This window comes from Geotrypetes seraphini, chromosome 13 (genome assembly GCF_902459505.1).
Source record: "Geotrypetes seraphini chromosome 13, aGeoSer1.1, whole genome shotgun sequence".
Taxonomy (NCBI): domain Eukaryota; kingdom Metazoa; phylum Chordata; class Amphibia; order Gymnophiona; family Dermophiidae; genus Geotrypetes; species Geotrypetes seraphini.
The window spans coordinates 13,191,240-13,210,306 of record NC_047096.1 but is presented as its reverse complement, the minus strand read 5'-3'; the positions used below and the strand labels follow the sequence as shown (position 1 = coordinate 13,210,306).

The 19,067-nt window shown below is 44.8% G+C and overlaps 1 protein-coding gene across 5 annotated transcripts in view; it reads right to left on the bottom strand.

Annotated features, from left to right (window-relative positions):
- Nucleotides 1-209: 209 nt before the first annotated feature.
- TEAD3 (TEA domain transcription factor 3) overlaps nt 210-19,067 on the bottom strand; it is a 168,411-nt gene continuing 149,553 nt past the window's right edge. For 3 of the 5 annotated variants that reach the window (XM_033918922.1, XM_033918924.1, XM_033918925.1), the window contains 6 exons: nt 16,696-16,757; nt 11,322-11,455; nt 8,373-8,546; nt 3,916-4,056; nt 3,635-3,787; nt 211-1,553 (listed from right to left, as the gene is read on the bottom strand). In XM_033918922.1, the coding sequence (XP_033774813.1) occupies nt 1,440-1,553; nt 3,635-3,787; nt 3,916-4,056; nt 8,373-8,546; nt 11,322-11,455; nt 16,696-16,757 (778 nt within the window). In that variant the 3' untranslated portion in view covers nt 211-1,439. Of the gene's footprint in view, nt 1,554-3,634; nt 3,788-3,915; nt 4,057-8,372; nt 8,547-11,321; nt 11,456-16,695; nt 16,758-19,067 lie in introns of all 5 variants that reach the window. The other 2 variants (XM_033918921.1, XM_033918926.1) reach the window with 2 other exon arrangements.

Sequence of the window (19,067 nt, the reverse complement as noted above, 5' to 3'; positions counted from 1 at the left end):
TCCCACAGGTCCTCCGGACAACACGCTGGTGATCGAGGGCAGTGGTTCCCAACCCTGTCCTGGAGGACCACCAGGCCAATCGGGTTTTCAGACTAGCCCTAATGAATATGCATGAGAGAGATTTGCTTATAATGGAAGTGACAGGCTTGCAAATCTGCTCCATGCATATTCATTAGGGCTAGCCTGAAAACCCGATTGGCCTGGTGGTCCTCCAGGACAGGGTTGGGAACCACTGATCTAGGGTACAGCAGGCAGCAGCAGCAACCCCCCCTCCCCCCTCTGGACACAAAATGGTGACCGTGACACCTAGTGGTAGCCTTGAGACCCAGGTTGGGAGCCTACGAGAAGGTAGAGGAGGCCTCAGGAGGAGTGGGTGCATGCACTTGAAGGGAGTGGATGCACCGGGAAGAAGGAGGGGGGGGGGGGTCGAAGGCAGGGGCTGGGAACGAGTCACATGAGGCACATTTTTAACTTGCTGCGGCTCTGTCTGCGACACACAAAAACCTCGTTGTTTAGCAAGCACTGTACCTGAAAATCAGGATATAATCACCCCTGGAAAGACCAGAGGTCCATCAAGCACAGCATTCTGTTTTCAACCGTGACCGATCCAAGTCACAAGTACCTGGAGATCCCTGTTCTTAGTCTCTCCACCATCTGGGTTTAAGGAGGTTCGGTTGGTTTTATAATTTTAGGCAACACAACTCATTTTTCTCCTGCCTGCAACAAGCTCTTAGACACACAGAAGGCTACAGGCCTCGTAACAGCACAAACCAAGTGCGATATGCTCCTAAGGCCTACAAGAAGGGATAAAACACTGTATACATTGTTTTCTCTCAGCCCAAATAATCAAAATTAGTCAGCAGGCAACAGGGTCCACACCAAGACACAACTGTTAGGCATTGTGCTCTCACGGGAGGCATCAGTCCGGCGCCAGCTCCCAGCGGCTCCCAGCATCTGTAAGTGCATCTGAATCTTGCGCAGGGAAAGGCAGCGGCTTCTTTGCATGTCTTCAAAACCGATGCTGGAAAAGACAGGATCGCGACAGGGTCTCCTCGTCCACCACATGTCAAAAGAAGCGTTGGTTTCCTTACACTGCTGAATAGACTCATAAGTATCACATCTGGGGGGTGGCGGGGTGGGGTGCCAGAGAACTCCTGAGGTGTCTACGATGTCTTCCACATCATCTTCTGCTTAGATCCAAAGACACATCACTTCTCAGGTGTTGGTCAGAAACGGCCCTTCTTGTCCTTTATTTATTTATTTTTTCTTTGATTTTTTTTTTTTTTCTTTTATTAAAAAAATGTTCCTAAACAGAACATGCTTGTGAGTGAGAAACAGTTTTTTGGCATTACATTAAAAATATATATATATATATTTACATATATATATATTTTTGTGTGTGTCAGGCACTCCTTATGGACAGATCTTCAGAGGTCCTTCTAGTCCTTGACTAGCTTGTAGACATGATGCTGAGCTCCGTGCTCACTGGTGGACACTTCAAAGACAAAGGCGATGCACAACAAAGTTTCCTGTGTGTCCCTGTTAGTAACAACCTGTGGGGCAGACACAGAAAGAACGAGGCAATCATTACAAAGGGGGGAAGATCTAGATTGACTTTATGATGAACGGGAAAGAAGGCTTTGGTCTCTACTGGCCATGTACGTAAAGAGACACGCAGTTGGCGCTGATGCCCGTTGCATAAGCCTTTTTAAAATATTTGGGCGGGTTACACACATAAACACTGTACAGCAGGGGTGTCAAAGTCCCTCCTCAAGGGCCGAAATCCAGTCGGGTTTTCTGGATTTCCCCAATGAATATGCATGAGATCTGTTATGCTTTCATTGTATGCTAATAGATCTCGTGCATATTCATTGGGGAAATCCTGAAAACCCGACTGGATTGCGGCCCTCGAGGAGGGACCCTGACACCCCTGCTGTACACTAACTGCGAGGCGAGGTTAGGGATTGGCCAGAGTCAGGCTGAAAAGTTATATGGAGAACATCAAATTTCTGTCAGTCTTCACAAAACTTCAATATATAAGTCAGAAAAAAAACATCGACATAGCTATCCTATAAATACATATTTAGCAGTGCTACTCGAACGCATAGCCTCAATGAATATAAGAACAGATGAAATCGCTACTGCTAGCATGATACCTTTATTTGGCAGCCACTGTGGCTGAAATAAATTCACCCCAAATATCGTCCCCCTCCAAATAGACTCAACACTTTCATTCATCTTAATTCTCTGGTAAAAAAAATGCTTTAGTCTCCATATGCTGAGGAAAGTGAGATCCTGCTTCCAGCAACAACATTTTGCTGTCCTTGTACAATCAATCATTCGTTCGAGGTTGGATTATTGTAATTAGGTCTATCTAAGTCTACAAGGAAAAGTCTTCAAAGACTTCATCAGATCTAGAATACTGTGGCTAGGTTGATCTTTGCAGAAACCAAATGAGATCATGTTTCTCCACTTTTGGAAAGATCAATAGCTGTACAAAATGGAAATTATAAGACATAAGAACATAAGCAGTGCCTCGGCTGGGTCAGACCAGAGGTCCATCATGCCCAGCAGTCCACTCACGTGGGGGCCCATCAGGTCCAGGACCTGTATAGTAATCCTCTATCTATACCCTTCTATCCCCTTTTTCTTCAGGAAATCATCCAATCCCTTCTTGAACCCCAATACCGTACTCTGTCCTATCACACCCTCTGGAAGCGTATTCCAGGTGTCCATCACCCTTTGGGTAAAGAAGAACTTCCTAGCATTGGTTCTAAAATAGACCTTTTCTAAAATATGGGGGCCATTGACATCTTTTTGTGATGATTAAACACCAGTTATTCTATTGAAATATACACCATGAATAATAGAGAGGGGGAAGGGTTCTTATTTTATTGTGTATACTATTAATAATAATGGGAAGGGGGGTGGTTATGAGTTTATATATATACAATTGTTGTTTCTCTTGATAGATTTACAAGTGATGTTTTCAAAAATATGTATGATTTTAATTTGTACACTTGTTGAAAGATTAATAATGAATAAAGATTTACAAAAAAAAAACAAAAAACTTCACTGGCTCCCAGTAATCTCTAGGGTTCACTGCCTAACATTTAGGATCTTGCACTCTTCCCTCTTTAATTCCTCTATCCTGGAACTCTGTGAGACCTGATATTACCAGATCTATCCAAAAGTTTAAATTATCTTTCCCCTCATTAAAAGGCGTTATCTATATTGGGAAATTAGGGAAATCTCTTTACTTTAAAATTACTGAGCTTTGGAATAACTTTCTTGTCCATCTGCTTAACTTGGGCTCTTTCCAATTATTTTGAAAACATCTGAAAACGTGGCTATTTTCAAAAATGTAAATTCCGCTGCTCTCTATATAATCACTAATTCTTATTATATTTTCCTTTTTTTCTAAACTCTTGCAAACCGTGCCGAGCTCTATCCTTATAGAGAAGACGCGGTTTAGGAGAGAATGCGAGACAGAGAGAGGGTGTGGGGAACACAAGAGCGAGGCATGGTGTCTGATGCTCTCCATCATTGCTCATGACCTCTTACGTGGGAAGGTGGACTTGGCTTGGGGTGGAGGCGCAGCAGTGTGCGTTTCACGCCCTCGTGTCTTCCTTACCTGCAGTATGGTGAAGTTCTCCAGTACGCTATTCATCATGTATTTCTCCGGGAGGTGCTTAAGCTTGTGGATAAAATTGATCATGTATTCACACATGGGTGACCGGTGAATCCGATACACAAAGCGTCCGTTCTCCAGCCGGGCATATTCTGTCTACAAAAACAAGCAGCCTAATTAACGCAAAGTATGGGACTGAGATCCAGCCACTTCCTTGGCTCCGCCACGCTCTTTTCCTCATCAGCTTCCCTTCGATTTACCTCACCCTGAGCTTCACGACTTACCTCCACCTTCTCGACCACTTGTTTTCCAAAAGAACAGACTTTGGTTGAGACGGTGATGGTCATGTTTTCAGTACTGCTGTACTGGCTGCTCACACCATAGAAAGCGCCAGGGCCATCTTGAATTGTGCTATTTAAATCTGCCTGCAGAGAGACAAAAGGAGGCTTATGAAATCAAACATTAACACGAGTCACAACGAAGATGGAGAGGGTGAAAAAAAGGAAGAGTGTGTGTGGGGGGGGAATAACTGAAAGGTAAACGAGTCAAGGGCTGAAAATGAGGCAGGAAAGGGAGGACAAGACAAAGAATGGAGGGTTAAGCCCTTTAAAATAAACAAAAATGAAACGTAACATCAGTGTCATACCTAGTGGGGCGGAAACCTGGGGCAAAGCGCACCCTCTGGCTGGAACATGCCCCCCCACCCCATCCAGGCAGTATGTCGGCTCTGCTGGTCCCCCCTCCCGGAACAGAATGTTGATGTCAGAAGGGTCGGGGGCCAGCAGATTCGATGGCTGTGTGCAGGTGGACTGCAGACCTGTAATTGCTCCAGCACCCCCAAACTCCCTGCACCCAGGTCGGACTCTCCCCCCCCCCTTCCCCTGCTCTGGGTAGGCCACTGCTTAAAGTCAGCTCAGGGGGTGGTATTGAAAGTTATTAGGAGAAGATTTCTTGTCAGTTTGGCACATTAAACTGTGGGTTTTGTCCTCGTTTGCGGCTGGAAGGAAACCCATGTAAGGGTCAAGTGCAGAAGTGAGAAATAAATGTGTGGGAGTCTGCGCAAAATCAAAAGTAAAAGAACCTTGGCGCTTGTTGCTCTACGCTTAAAAAGTAGCCTTTCAAAAAAATTTTAATTTTTGGAAGACTCAATTTTACAGGCACAGAAGAACTATGCCGACGCCTGCTTCCACTTCCATTTATCGCCCGGACGTGCGCACAACAGCCGCCCTTACCGCCAGGCATGTTCCTAGCGCAATTTAAGCATACAAATCATTTGACTAGAATTTCTTCTGAGCAGTAGAATGGGTACAAGTGGATCAATTTTTCCACTCTTGTAAAAGAATGACAAAAACTAGGGGACACTCGACATTACAGGGAATACTTTTTTCTTTTTTGCGAGTCCTCTGGGACTTCTTCCAATAGGAGGAAATATATTTTCACTCAGAGAATAGTTAAGCTTTTGAACGCGTTGCCAGAGGTTGTGGTAAGAGCGGATAGTGTAGCTGGTTTTAAGAAAGGTTTGGCCAAGTTCCTGGAGGAAAAGTCCATAGTCTGTTATTGAGAAAGACATGGGGGAAGCCACTGCATGCCCTGTATTGGTAGCATGGAATATTGCTACATCTTGGATTTTGACCAGGTACTAGTGACCTGGATTGGCCACCGTGAGAACGGGCTACTGAGCCTGATGGACCATTGGTCTGACCCAGTAAGGCTATTCTTATGTTCTTACATGAGCCAAGTATAGGACAGTTAAGCCATTGTGACATCACTGATGAGGTTGGCTCTGAGGCACTGTGCAATGAGGCATTATGACATCACAATCTGTTGCTCTCATTGGGGTTCTGGAATCTTCTTATCTACAGATGGTCTGCACATGCGCGGGGATCGCTAAAGCGCGATCCGTGCCTGTAGATGGGGGCGTTCCTCCGATTGCCCTCCTTTGCATGTTGGAGTTTGATGAATTCGTCGGACCTGCCCGGATCGGGCCCGATCGTGTAGATTAGCGAATCCTGGCCCAAGTTGCGTATGTAACTTCTAATCAGTGCCAATTAGCGTCAATTTTTAGGTGTTACTTGCCAATTATTGGTGCCGATTGGCTTGTCAAACAATTAAGCTGCACAAGTAAATCAGCTGTGCGAACTGATTTTCATGCACAACTTAGGACATCATATAAGGAATTTGAACCTATGCACTTTAGCGCTGGGGTTTGAACATTTGCTTCTTAGGTTACTGGAGAAAGGCATGGGGGAAATGCAAGGAAACTGGAAGTCTGTAAGGGAAGAGAGAGATGGGGAGGGGGGTGGGGTGGGGGGAAGGAAGCCAGTGGCCGATGCTGGGAAACAGAGTTGTGGAGAGTTAGTAGAGGTATAGGGGAAACAGAGACGCAGAGGAATAGGAAGATAGCAATATTTAGAGGCCAATCTATTGATTTTAAGAAACTGGAAAAATATTTAACTCTACAGTCAAGATTTGTTTTAAACACCAGCTGTGGTGCGTGAATTATTCGGATATTCAGTGCAACTATCCAGACACTGAGCATCTGAAGATCCTTTTTCTTTTATTTCCCTCCCTCTGTTCTTAAGAACATAAGAATAGCCTTATTGGGTCAGACCAATGGTCCATCAAGCCCAGTAGCCCGTTCTTACTGCGGCCAATCCAGGTCCGTAGTACCTGGCCAAAACCCAAGGAGTAGCAACATTCCAGCATCTCAAAGATAGCAAGACTCTGGAGCACCAATGAGAGCAACATTCTAGAGCTGAGATTGTGATGTCATAACGCCTCATTCCACAGTGCCTCAGAGCCAACCTCATCAGTGATGCTACAATGGCTTAATTGTTCTATACTTGGCTCACGTAAGAACATAAGACTAGCCTTACTGGGTCAGACCAATGGTCCATCAAGTCTAGTAGCCCATTCTCACGGTGGCCAATCCAGGTCACTAGTACCTGGCCAAAACCCAAAAAGTAGCAACATTCCAGTATCTCAAAGATTCTGGAACCCCAATGAGAGCCAAACAAAAACTGCAGACAATGTACACGATGCAGGCAAGAATTTATTGTACCAAAGTTAAAATGCAGTAATAAAAAACCTTTTTACCAACCAAGAGACCCAACACGGTTGGTTGGTAAAAAGGTTTTTTATTACTGCATTTTAACTTTGGTACAATAAATTCTTGCCTGCATCGTGTACATTGTCTGCAGTTTTTGTTTGGTTTTCCTGTTTTGGTGGTTTTTCTGCAGATTCGGTTAGATTTCTTTTTTTTTGTTACCCCAATGAGAGCAACATTCCAGAGCTGAGATTGTGATGTCATATTGCCTCATTCCACAGTGCCTCAGAGCCAACCTCCTTAGTGATGTTACAATGGCTTAATTGTCCTATACTTGGCCATACTGGGTCAGACCAATCTAGCACAGTAGCCCGTCCTCAAGGTGGCCAATTCAGGTCACTAGTACCTGGCCAAAACCAAAGGAGTAGCAACATTCCATGCTACCGATCCAGGGCAAGCAGTGGCTTCCCCCATGTCTTAATAACAGACTATGGACTTTTCCTCCAGGAATTTGTCCAAACCTTTCTTAAAACCTTTTCTTTTAAGATTGTAGTTCTACCCCTTCTTCCTTTTGTTTCTGTATGTCAAAAATGTTTTGTTTTGTCGTACAACAAGCCCCCTGTGCTGTCCGTATCTGTTAATTCTCACTATAATACATGCATTTTAATTTTAATGTACACCGCCTAGAAGTCTGATTATGCGGTATAACAAATTTTAAATAAACTTGGAAGTCCAGTGGCCATCAGGAGAGCAGCGGTATTTATGTACAGTATAGTAAGAAGTTTCTATATCACCTTCACTAAACAAGTAGGGCAAAAATAAAAGACAGAAAGAACGCCAGTTCTTCAATGACAGGAATGATAAATCATCGTGTTAAGGAGCAATAAATACTTTCAGAAAGGGAAGGGGCCAGTCTCATATTTATCCATTAGAACTAGGCAACGGACACCCTAATGCAGTCTCAAAAAAAATATGAGTTGTCTTAAGAACTATTCTGAATTTTTTAAATTACAATTTTCCATGAATGTCCAGAGGAAGATTATTCCAAAGACCAGGAGCTCAAAAAGAAAAAGGCAGACTGCCGAGTGGACCTGTAATGAATCTGGGCTGGCGGTGGAAGCAACGTTCGATGAGAGTTTAGTGATCTAAGTGCTCTAGCCATTATCCAGATACAGCTTAGACAGCAATTTTTCTGGACTGGCTTTATCCAGTTAACGGGTTGAATCTCGCCCCTCTCTGGACAATTTCTGGCTCCACCCTTGCTCCCATGTACCAACCCGGGGTGGGAAATTTCATGGCGACACCAGAAAATATTTCTTCACCGAAAGGGTGGTTGATCGCTGGAATAATCTTCCACAACAGGTAATCGAGGTAAGCAGCGTGCCAGATTTTAAGAAAAGATGGGATTGGCAGGTGGGATCTCTTCATGGAGGTAGTTAGGGGTGGGCCATTAGTGTGGGCAGACTAGATGGGCCGTGGCCCTTTTCTGCCGTCATGTTCTATGTTTCTATGTTTATGGATAATACCAAGGCAGTCCTTAAGAATATCCAGAGCCATTTATTTGATTATGGCTTTGAATGTCAGGTCCTGATTGTTTAGCTATTTAAGAATAAACAGTTTTAAACACATATTATCAAATTCCCAGTTTTCCTCCAGAGACTCCCAATATTCCGTTGTCGTGGACGTAAATCTTACCCAGAACTTGACCAGGAAGAAGGAGTTTTGGGGTCCTTTCTCATACAGCTCTTTCAAACCACCTTTCTTCTCAGGAAACTTGTCATAGATCTGCCGGATATCTACCGCTTCTAGCAGGGGGTCGCTGTACGAGGGATTTGTCTGGCCGATATGCACAAAAAGGTGTTTGCTATACTGTGGGGAGAAAAAAAAAACAGTCAGAGATCCCGAGTCACACGACACACACTGTGAAAGCGACTGCAAGTGGCCTGGGACATATTCTTTCTTTTTAGACTTTAATAAAAATAAGTTCAGTTCAGTATAAATTACTATTCGAGGTTTGTGCGGATGGGATCAGGTGGTTTGTGGGGACGGGGGCCAAGCTCGCGGGGATGGGGGCGGAGACAAATCTTTTCCCCGTGTCATTCTCTAATCGGCATTATCTCCACATTCATCCCCAGTTGCTAGAGAGAGATTCCTGCTTTCTGACCCTGCTGCTGCCCAAATGGACCACCTGACATGGAATGATTGACAGTCACATAGAAAAGTGGTAATACAGAGCAGTTCTGATCCATTTAACTCTCCCTCCCGCCTACCCTTAAAACAGCAGGTAGCGAGTCGTGTGACTGATTCCTACTGCTTGCACCAGCTCCACAGCCTTCCTTCTGACATAATGCGCTGAGACAAGAAGTTGCATTGGAAGGAAGGCTGTGGGCCCGACACGAGCAGCGTGAATCAGTCACATTGCTCACCGCCAGTAAAGATATAAGAACATAAGCAGTGCCTCCGCCGGGTCAGACCATAGGTCCATCCTGCCCAGCAGTCCGCTCCCGCGGCGGCCTGAACAGGTCACGGCCTGTCTGAGTCACCAGAAGGGGCTCCCTTGCCACCTTGGTTTCTCATTGAAGTCCTATCTTCCCATCGAAGTCCTAACCCTCCGGTCTTGCACATGCACGACCTGGTTGGATTTCTATACCTGTGTTACATCCCAGAACCTCTCTCAGTATCCCACGATCCCCCTATCCCTCAGGAATCCGTCCAATCCCTGTTTGAATCCCTGTACCGTACTCTGCCTGATCACTTCCTCCGGTAGCGCATTCCAAGTGTCCACGACCCTTTGGGTGAAAAAAAAACAGGGTTTCTCAACTCGGTCCTGGAGTATCCCTTTGCCAGTCAGCTTTCAAGATATCCACCATGAATATGCATAAACTTGATTTGCATACACTGCCTCCATTATATGCACATTTATTTCGTGCATATTCATGGTGGATATCCTGAAAACCTGACTGGAAAGGGAGGACTCCAGGACCGAGTTGAGAAACACTGCTCTAAAAAGTATGCAGCAGTCGAGGTGGGGATCTTGACACACCCACATACTAGGAGGCCGGGTAGCCCAGTCAGGAGAAGGATGGCTTGAGACACCGGAGTGCCAGATCATCTGGGCGGGAGAAAAAGAGATCTGCCCACTCAACTTGGGTCCATGCCCATCGAAAACTGAGTGTCTGGCTACGCCCCCGGTGGGAATGGGTGGGTGGGGGGGGGGGGTTGTTGAGGTGTAACTGCATGTCTATTTTTGAAAAACTCATGTATACATATTTTGTTAGCCCTTCCCCCTCAAACTAAAATCACTGCTGGAAATGCAGTTTTAGCTGGGCAGAGGAGCACAAATTTCAGACAGGCCAATTAACCTGAGAAAATTGCCCTCCACCAGATGATACTCAGTCATTCTGACCTGCTCCTGGCTCTTCCTAGGAAGGGCCTTAAGTGCCTGGTACAATCAGAGCCTTAGCCCCTTCTCCTGCGCATCCCAGGATGCACCAGGAAGGGGAAGGCCCGCCATTTTGTAAGAGCCGGGCCTGCCAGCTAGAGTGGATATGCATCCTTCCAGTCAGACTTTGTGAATAAGGTAGGGAGGGGCAGGGGGGTGGCATCAGGGTCATGGGGGGGAGTTGTTGGGGGGTGGTGACTGAGGGAGGGTGTGGGCATCTCTACCACTGCGGGGTGGGTAGAATTGTCAGGGGATTGTGTGAAATGGCGAGAGTTGGCATCTCTCCTGCTGATCGATTTGGGTTTAAAAAAAAAATAAAAATTAAATTGCGTGGTGAGGGAGGGGGGGAGTCTGAGCTGTCAAGCTTTACTTTCCTGTCACTGCCAGAGCCAATCAGAAAGTAAGGCTATGACAGCTCAGACCTGTCAGCAAATTTTGGCCACAAATGTGGCACAACGAGGTTAGGCAATCACTTAGTGATGACGGAAAATTGCTCGGAGTGCTCATTTTAATATTAATGACCTCGTTGTGCTACATTTGCATGGCAGCATCGGAGACTGTTAGGAAACTCGGAAAAATACCACGCTAAGCCGTTTTGATAATCTGCCATTAAAATACATGCACGCTAAATCGGCTTGAACCGCCGAAGAGCGAAAATGGGAGTTTTCAGTGTAGTGGAGGGGAGGGGGGTTTGGGGTTCCCTCCCCCCACGGCAGCGCAAACACTTCTAAGTGTAGTGGGGGGTTCCCCCCACCCCCTCAGAGCCCTAACGGGAATGGCAGAAACAGGGGCGTGCATTTATCCTGCGCGCAAATGTCACCGCGGGATTGACAGCGCACCAAAGTCCTGCGCGCTTTTAACCTAAATGGGCATCCTTAATTCAAGAGTGAAGCTTGTTCATATTTACTGTCGTGTTTATTCTAATGACTGCGAATGGCGGGTGATTTTGTTATGTTGAGAGCAGAAGGGGCTAGGCATTTTTGGGTGGGGTATTTGTTGGGAAGGGAGAGTTTTTGTAAATGTTATATATATATAAAAAAAAAAGACTATCTGAATCTTGATTGATTTATGTGCTCATTATTTTTGTTCTTAGAGAAAGTTATGTTTTGTATTTGCGATTTCTAATTTGTATGTTTTCTCCCTCCGATCACTAATAAAATGGGTTTGGAAGCCACCTACACCTTCACGAGAAGGATCATTACCGTGTCAGGATCCCGCTGTACTTCCATGAAAGCGGAGTACTCCAGGAGGCGCAGCTTGGCCGATGCAATGGTACGATCTTGCCAGGCTGGAACGGCAGATGCAGATGGTGGGAGAGGTGTCAGGGGCTCAAAATCTGAAGGACAGAGACAGAAAGAATCCATGCTTAATATTCTCTAAATATCTGCTGCATCTGTCTTAGAGAAGCAAGAATATTGGCATCACTATTCAATGCTAGTTAACTAGATAGGAAAGACCGGAAATATCCAGGTTAACTCAGCTGGCAGAGGCCACCATCCAAAGAGTACTGACCCCTGCTAGTTACCATATATACTCGAATATAAGTCGATCCGAATATAAGTCAAGACCCCCATTTTCCCCCCCAAAAAGGAGGAAAAACGGTTGACTCGAATATGAGACGGGGACTTAATATTCAAGTGCCATACCCTGCCAGGATCTGCACCCAGTGTCCCCTCCCTCACACTCTCCCCTGCCAGGCTTTGCACTCAACCCCCCTCCCTGCCAGGTTCTGCATCCAGCCCCCTTCCTTCCCTACCCTGCAAAGCTCTGAACCCAGCCACCTTCCCTACTAGGCTCTGCACCCAATCAGATCTCACGACCAGCGGTGCGTACTGCACGCAGGAGCGAGCTTTTAGAGCTCCCGCCTGGCCCTGTGCTGCTCCCAGAATGGCTACCGCCAGTTCTCGCAAGTCACTTGAGAACTGGTGGCAGCCATTCAAGGAGCGGCACAGAGCCGGGCGGGAGCTTGAAAAGCCCGCTCCTGCGTGCGGGGTGAGACGCTGGCCGCGAGATCTGACTGAGGCAGCCATCCAGGAAAGGAGGGGCTCAGCATGGGGCAGGAGCATGGCAAGCTCACTCCTGCCCATACACCGCTGGACCACCAGGGATTTGAAAAGGCGAAAAAAGGTACCCAAGGGGAGGGGAGGGGGGTAAAAAAATTGTTAGAATCAGCTGGGACGAGAGGGATCCCTCCTGTCCCAACCTACCAGGTCATATGGCAGGTTGGCAGAGGCCTGTAATAAGTCTGGGAGGGGGTCGGGTGGTCACCGGTTGATGACCCGAATATATGACAAGACCCCCATTTTTGGCCCAAAATCTCATCCTATATTCGAGCACATACAGTTAATACTGCCCTCTTCAGTTTCTATAATTTATCCTTGCCGGAGGAATACACCGCTGATAAAGGATCAGTGAACTCTTTACTTAGAAAGGTTACGGCCAGGTTCAATAAATGGCATTGTCTATGATCCACGCAGATAGTATTTTGTAAAGGATGTTCCACACATAGTAGCTTGGGGTGCTTCCTGTGCGTAACTTGCAGACAAGCGACAGAAAACGCCGTCGATCTCGGACCGGCATCACTCCCCATTCGCTGGTCGGGTGGTCACCGGTTGATGACCCGAATATATGACAAGACCCCCATTTTTGGCCCAAAATCTCATCCTATATTCGAGCACATACAGTTAATACTGCCCTCTTCAGTTTCTATAATTTATCCTTGCCGGAGGAATACACCGCTGATAAAGGATCAGTGAACTCTTTACTTAGAAAGGTTACGGCCAGGTTCAATAAATGGCATTGTCTATGATCCACGCAGATAGTATTTTGTAAAGGATGTTCCACACATAGTAGCTTGGGGTGCTTCCTGTGCGTAACTTGCAGACAAGCGACAGAAAACGCCGTCGATCTCGGACCGGCATCACTCCCCATTCGCTGGTCGGGTGGTCACCGGTTGATGACCCGAATATATGACAAGACCCCCATTTTTGGCCCAAAATCTCATCCTATATTCGAGCACATACAGTTAATACTGCCCTCTTCAGTTTCTATAATTTATCCTTGCCGGAGGAATACACCGCTGATAAAGGATCAGTGAACTCTTTACTTAGAAAGGTTACGGCCAGGTTCAATAAATGGCATTGTCTATGATCCACGCAGATAGTATTTTGTAAAGGATGTTCCACACATAGTAGCTTGGGGTGCTTCCTGTGCGTAACTTGCAGACAAGCGACAGAAAACGCCGTCGATGTTTAAAGATCTCGGACCGGCATCACTCCCCATTCGCTGGATCCAATGAGGAAGAAATTGTTATGAATGAATAAATTTTATGAATGGTTAAGGAAAGCCCACCCCTCAACTTCCCTATTTAACCCCGGCGGTGCGACTGTTTCCCAAGTTTGGAAAGAGTTTCTGGAACCCCAAAAGTCTTTTCTCCGAATGTCCAGCATCAGAGACGGTAATTAGTGTAACATGTTTTTCATTTATTTTACAGATCCTTCGAACACGGACGGCCCCTTAAGCTCCACGGGCTTTCTGAGGCAGCAATTCTGCGAAACACGTTAGAGCCCAGAGTGCAACCAAAGGTCAGTTTAACATATCTCCAGCGTTTTCTTCCTCTTGAAAAAGAGCCTTTTGAAACACGATCTGTGTCGAGGAAACAGAGTGAGGATTTGTGGTGAACGTGTGGATTATGTGATGAAGGATTTTGAGTGACTTGGGGTTTTTTTTTTAAAAACTTGTTTGCTTTTTTTGGTCGCCTGATTTGGTCACACACAGTTTTGATAGGACAACTTTGCACTTTATGGGCTATAACCCCCCCTGCTTTTAACCTACAATAACCTACAAAGATCCATTGAGCTAAGTACTTTATTATTTATTTCATTTACAATAGAGGCAGGGAGGGCTTGTGCAATGTTGTAAGGAGTTGAACATCTCCTAGCCTTCCAGTGGCATTCTTGAATGTTCACGTCACTGAGCATTAAGAACATAAGAACATAAGAAGTTGCCACCACTGGGTCAGACCATTGGTCCATCGCGCCCAGCGGTCCGCTCTCGCGGCGGCCCGTCAGGTCCATGACCTGTAATGTGGTTCCTGTCCGTTTCTGTAACTTACCTCTTCTTTTTTATCTGTAACCCTCAATCCCCTTTTCTTTTAGGAACTTGTCTAAACCTTCCTTGAAACCCTGCAATGTGCTCTGGGCTATCACAACCTCCGGAAGCGCGTTCCATGTGTCCACCACCCTCTGGGTAAAAAAGAACCTCCTAGCATTTGTTCTAAACCTGTCCCCTCTCAATTTTTCCGAGTGACCCATTGTGTTAGTGGTTCCCCACAGTCTGAAAAATCTGTCCCTGTCCACTTTCTCTATGCCCCTCAGGATTTTGAAGGTTTCTATCATGTCTCCTCTAAGTCTCCGCTTTTCCAGGGAGAAGAGCCCCAGCATCTTCAACCTGTCAGCATATGAATAGTTTTCCATACCTTTTATCAATTTAGTTGCTCTCCTCTGGACCCCCTCGAGTACTGCCATGTCCTTCTTGAGGTACGGCGACCAGTATTGGACACAGTACTCCAGATGTGGGCGCACCATTGCACGATACAGCGGCATGATGACTTCCTTCGTCCTGGTCGAGATACCCTTTTTAATGATACCCAACATTCTGTTCGCTTTCTTTGAGGCCGTTGCGCACTGAGTTGATGCTTTCAATGTTGTGTCCACCATCACCCCCAGGTCTCTTTCAAGGTTGCTTACCCCTAGCAGTGATCCCCCCATTTTATAGCTGAACATCGGGTTCTTCTTCCCTACATGCATGACCTTACATTTCTCTATATTAAAACTCATTTGCCATTTTTTTGCCCACTCTTCCAGTCTTGTTAGGTCTCTATGCAGGACCTCACAGTCTTCCGCGTTTCTAACCGTGCTGCAAAGCTTGGTGTCATCAGCAAATTTGATAACCTCACATGTCGTCCCCGTCTCCAGGTCGTTGATGAATATATTGAACAGGATTGGTCCCAGCACCGACCCCTGTGGAACTCCACTCGTGACCCATTGCCAGTCTGAATTTAGTTTATGTTAGATTATGTTTATCTAAATTCTCTAGTGTTAGGATTGATATTTTTGATCTTGAGAATTTATTTATCTAATTTTTTTTATCTATCTTCAATATATTTTTTTTGTATTAACATATATTTACCATTTGTGCAAGCTCACGTCAGCATGAAGTGCGCATTTAACAAGTCTCTCTTTAGAAGAACAGCATTAGTCTGAGATTTCAGACGTGCTAACATCCGGCCTTGTCCCGAAGTCTGGTCTGAGAACACCACCTTCTGAGCACTGTTTCATCAGCTTGGTTTATGTGCTTGAAAGCACTGGAGCTGTTAAAGCGTCATGTGCTTTGTGCCGTGGTTCATGTCCAGCTCTCGAGAAAGCTTCAGCCAAACAGATCTGTGTTGAGTTGGTGGACAGTATTTCATGCGTGAATTGATGTTTGACAGCGCAAGAACTGTTTGGATACAATTCCAGTGCAATATAAAGTGGACAGATTAAGAAAGAGAACCTCAGCTTGGATGAATTGAAAAAGCATTTCAGTCTGAGTAGATTAAAAACTCTATTTTTTTCCATTGCAAACTTTATGAAACATGTGTTTGTACGGTTTAAAGTTTGCAATTTAACACTTATTTTTTAATTTAAATGCTAGTACATGCTATGAAGGCAATTGTAATAAACTTATTGTACGGCTATTATTAATATTTTATATTTTTTCATGTTATAGATTTATGTGAAAGATGAGAAATAATTTAATTGATATTTGAAAGTATTAGGTATAAGACAGCTTTATTGTTTAAATTCGGGCAGTAATTATGGAAACTGCATCTTAAACCCTCAAGCTTTGCAAGTATTAATTCATATTCATTAGGGATATCCTGAAAACCCAATTGACTTGTGGTCTTCCAGGACAGATTTGAGAACCACTTCTCCCTCCATATTCGGGGTTTCAGCATTCGCGGTTTTGATTATTTGCGGTTTTTAGCTTGCTGGCTCCTCCCCCTCCCCCCTCCCCCAATTACATCAGCTTGCATAGAGAAATCGCTAATTCCAAGAATTTACAGAGAAAATTGCTGATTCCCAGTACTTTCTTCACTGTGTTTTTGCCTCTCCTTCAGAAACAGGCCAGGTCTCCCACTATATTATTCACGGTTTCACCATATTCACGATGGTATTTAATAGAAAACAGCGAATAGCATATGAAAAAGTTATTCGTGGTTTTTTTTGCATTCACAGGTCTGTTAATCCCCTATCACAGCAAATACGGAGGGAGAAGTGTATTCTACTTCATATTAGACAGCTTGTAATTGGCAAACATTTGAGCTCTGCAAGTATGTGCATTTATTAATTTATTTTGTGCATTTTATTTTGTGCATTTATTAATTTATTTTGTGGAAAATTGCAAACTACTAATCCAGAAGATGTTTCTTTCTCTTGGCAGAGTTTCTGAAAGCACATGCACTTCAGTTTACACTTGGAAAGGGAGGAATCAAGATTATGAATCATATTGCTGCCTTTCCAGAAAATGACTTACTGGCGAGGGATGGCGGCATGGGTGCCTGGATGGGGTAGTGGGGTTGTGCAAATGGTTTAATGCTGAAAAAGAAAAAACAAACACACACATTAATACCAAACGTGAACTCTCTCAACCCCATTAAGTTTCAAGTTTATTGAGGCTTGATATATCGCTTTAATTACCAAAGTGGTTAACATTATACAAATTTAAAATGTAAGTAAAAACGGGGAGATGAAAATGCAAACTACAAGATACTACAGACGAGACATGGTGCAAAAGGGAAATAGGTGGGATTACATTAGTTAAAAATAAAATGAGGAATGGCAAGAACAAAAGGGAGAAAGGGAATATCTGGAATATGCCCTTTGTCTGAGTCTCATATGCATTTAACCCTAAGTCTAAATCTCGTAAACCATCATCCCATCTTGCTGTCCTATATTCTGTTATCTCCCATAAAGATCGTATCCATTTTGTCACACCTCACACGCTAAGGGCTCGATTCCCTATAGAATGCCAATCTCGGAGGCTACCTGCGATGTGGCGGCCAATCGCATGGCAATCATGCTTTGGCGTCCTTTGGAGAATCGTGGCTAGTTTTCCTGACATTTCCAGCATTTTACAGGACTACATATAAGGTGTCTGCCTCACACCTACAGAGATGTGTAGGGATGCTTGCCGGCACCCAAGGCCACTTCTGGGGGAAACCACATCCATGCAACGCTTTGAATGATCGTAAACGCCCCTACGTGTCTCCGCAGATGTGTGACAAATACCTACAAGGTAGGCATCCTTCCTCGCTTGAGTTGTTTTTTGGGTTTTTTTTTTTTTGTAAACATGCGTCCCGATTGGCTGCCAGATTGCAGCAGGACACCTATGGCCACCTAAAATCTGGATGGTTGGTTAGAGAATCAGGCCTCACATCTCTTTCTCTTTATTCCACCCCACATTCTTGTTTGAACTTTACATCTCTTTCCCTGTTAGGTCCATGCTACCGATCCAGGGCAAGCAGTGACTTCCCCCATGTCTTTCTGAATAACAGACTATGGACTTTTCCTCCAGAACTTGTCCAAACCTTTCTTAAAACCAGCTACGCTATCTGCTCTTACCACAACCTCTGGCAACGCGTTCCAGAGCTTAACTATTCTCTGAGTGAAAAAAACCAACAAAAAACGTATCCTCAACAATGACACATAGATCCTTTTTCCTGGGCAGTGACTCCTAGCACAGAACCCAGCATCACATAGCTATAGTTCAGGTTCCTCTTTCCCACATGCATCACTTTGCACTTGCTCACATTAAACATGATCTGCCATTTTGACGCCCAGTCTCAGAAGGTCCTCTTGCAATTTTTCACAATCCTCTTGCAATTTAACAACATTGAACAATTTTGCATCATCAGCAAATTTAATTAACTCATTAGTTATTCCCATCTCTAGATCATTGATAAATATGTTAACAAGAAGCGGTCCCAGCACAAACCCTTGAGGAACCCCACTATGTACCCTTCTCCGTTGAGAATATTGACCATTTAAACCCACTCTATGTTTTCTGTCTTTCGACCAATTCTCGATCCTTAAAAGGACATCACCTCCTATCCCATGACTTTCTAATTTCCTCAGAAGTCTTTCATGAGGTACTTTGTCAAACGCTTTTTGAAAATCCAAATACACAATATCAACCGGTTCACTTTTATCCACATTTTCAGTCAACCCCTTCAAAGAAATGCAGTCGATTGGTGAGGCAAGATTTCCCTTGACTAAAACCATGTTGGCTTTCTCTCATTGAGGTGAGACACTATTACATGTCAAATTGTTGACTTTGCACTTTCTAACCTTTTCTGGAACCTTATTATGGTTCTTGACAAAGTACAAGTAGAGTAGACAACTCTACTCTACTTATACTTTGTCAAGAACCATAATAAGGTTACTGAGCACTCAGCTCAGTAACAGGTGTGTGGAAGCTGGAGAGTGAAAACTGACTTCCTTCTACATCAGGGGTATCAAAGTCCCTCCTCAAGGGCCGCAATCCAGTTGGGTTTTCAGGATTTCCCCAATGAATATGTATGAGATCTATTTGCATGCACTGCTTTCATTGTATGCTAATAGATCTCATGCATATTCATGGGGGAAATCCTGAAAACCCGACTGGATTGCGGCCCTCGAGGAGGGACTTTGACACCCTTGTTCTACATCAAAACATAAGCTAGCTCCCAGCCCAGTTCTCCCTCTCACTCAGGCAACTTGAGAATCTTTATTCTCATCACCCAGTCCAGGAGTGTCAAAGTCCCTCCTCGAGGGCCGCAATCCAGTCAGGTTTTCAGGATTTCCCCCATGAATATGCATGAGATCTATTAGCATCCAATGAAAGCAGTGCATGCAAATAGATCTCAT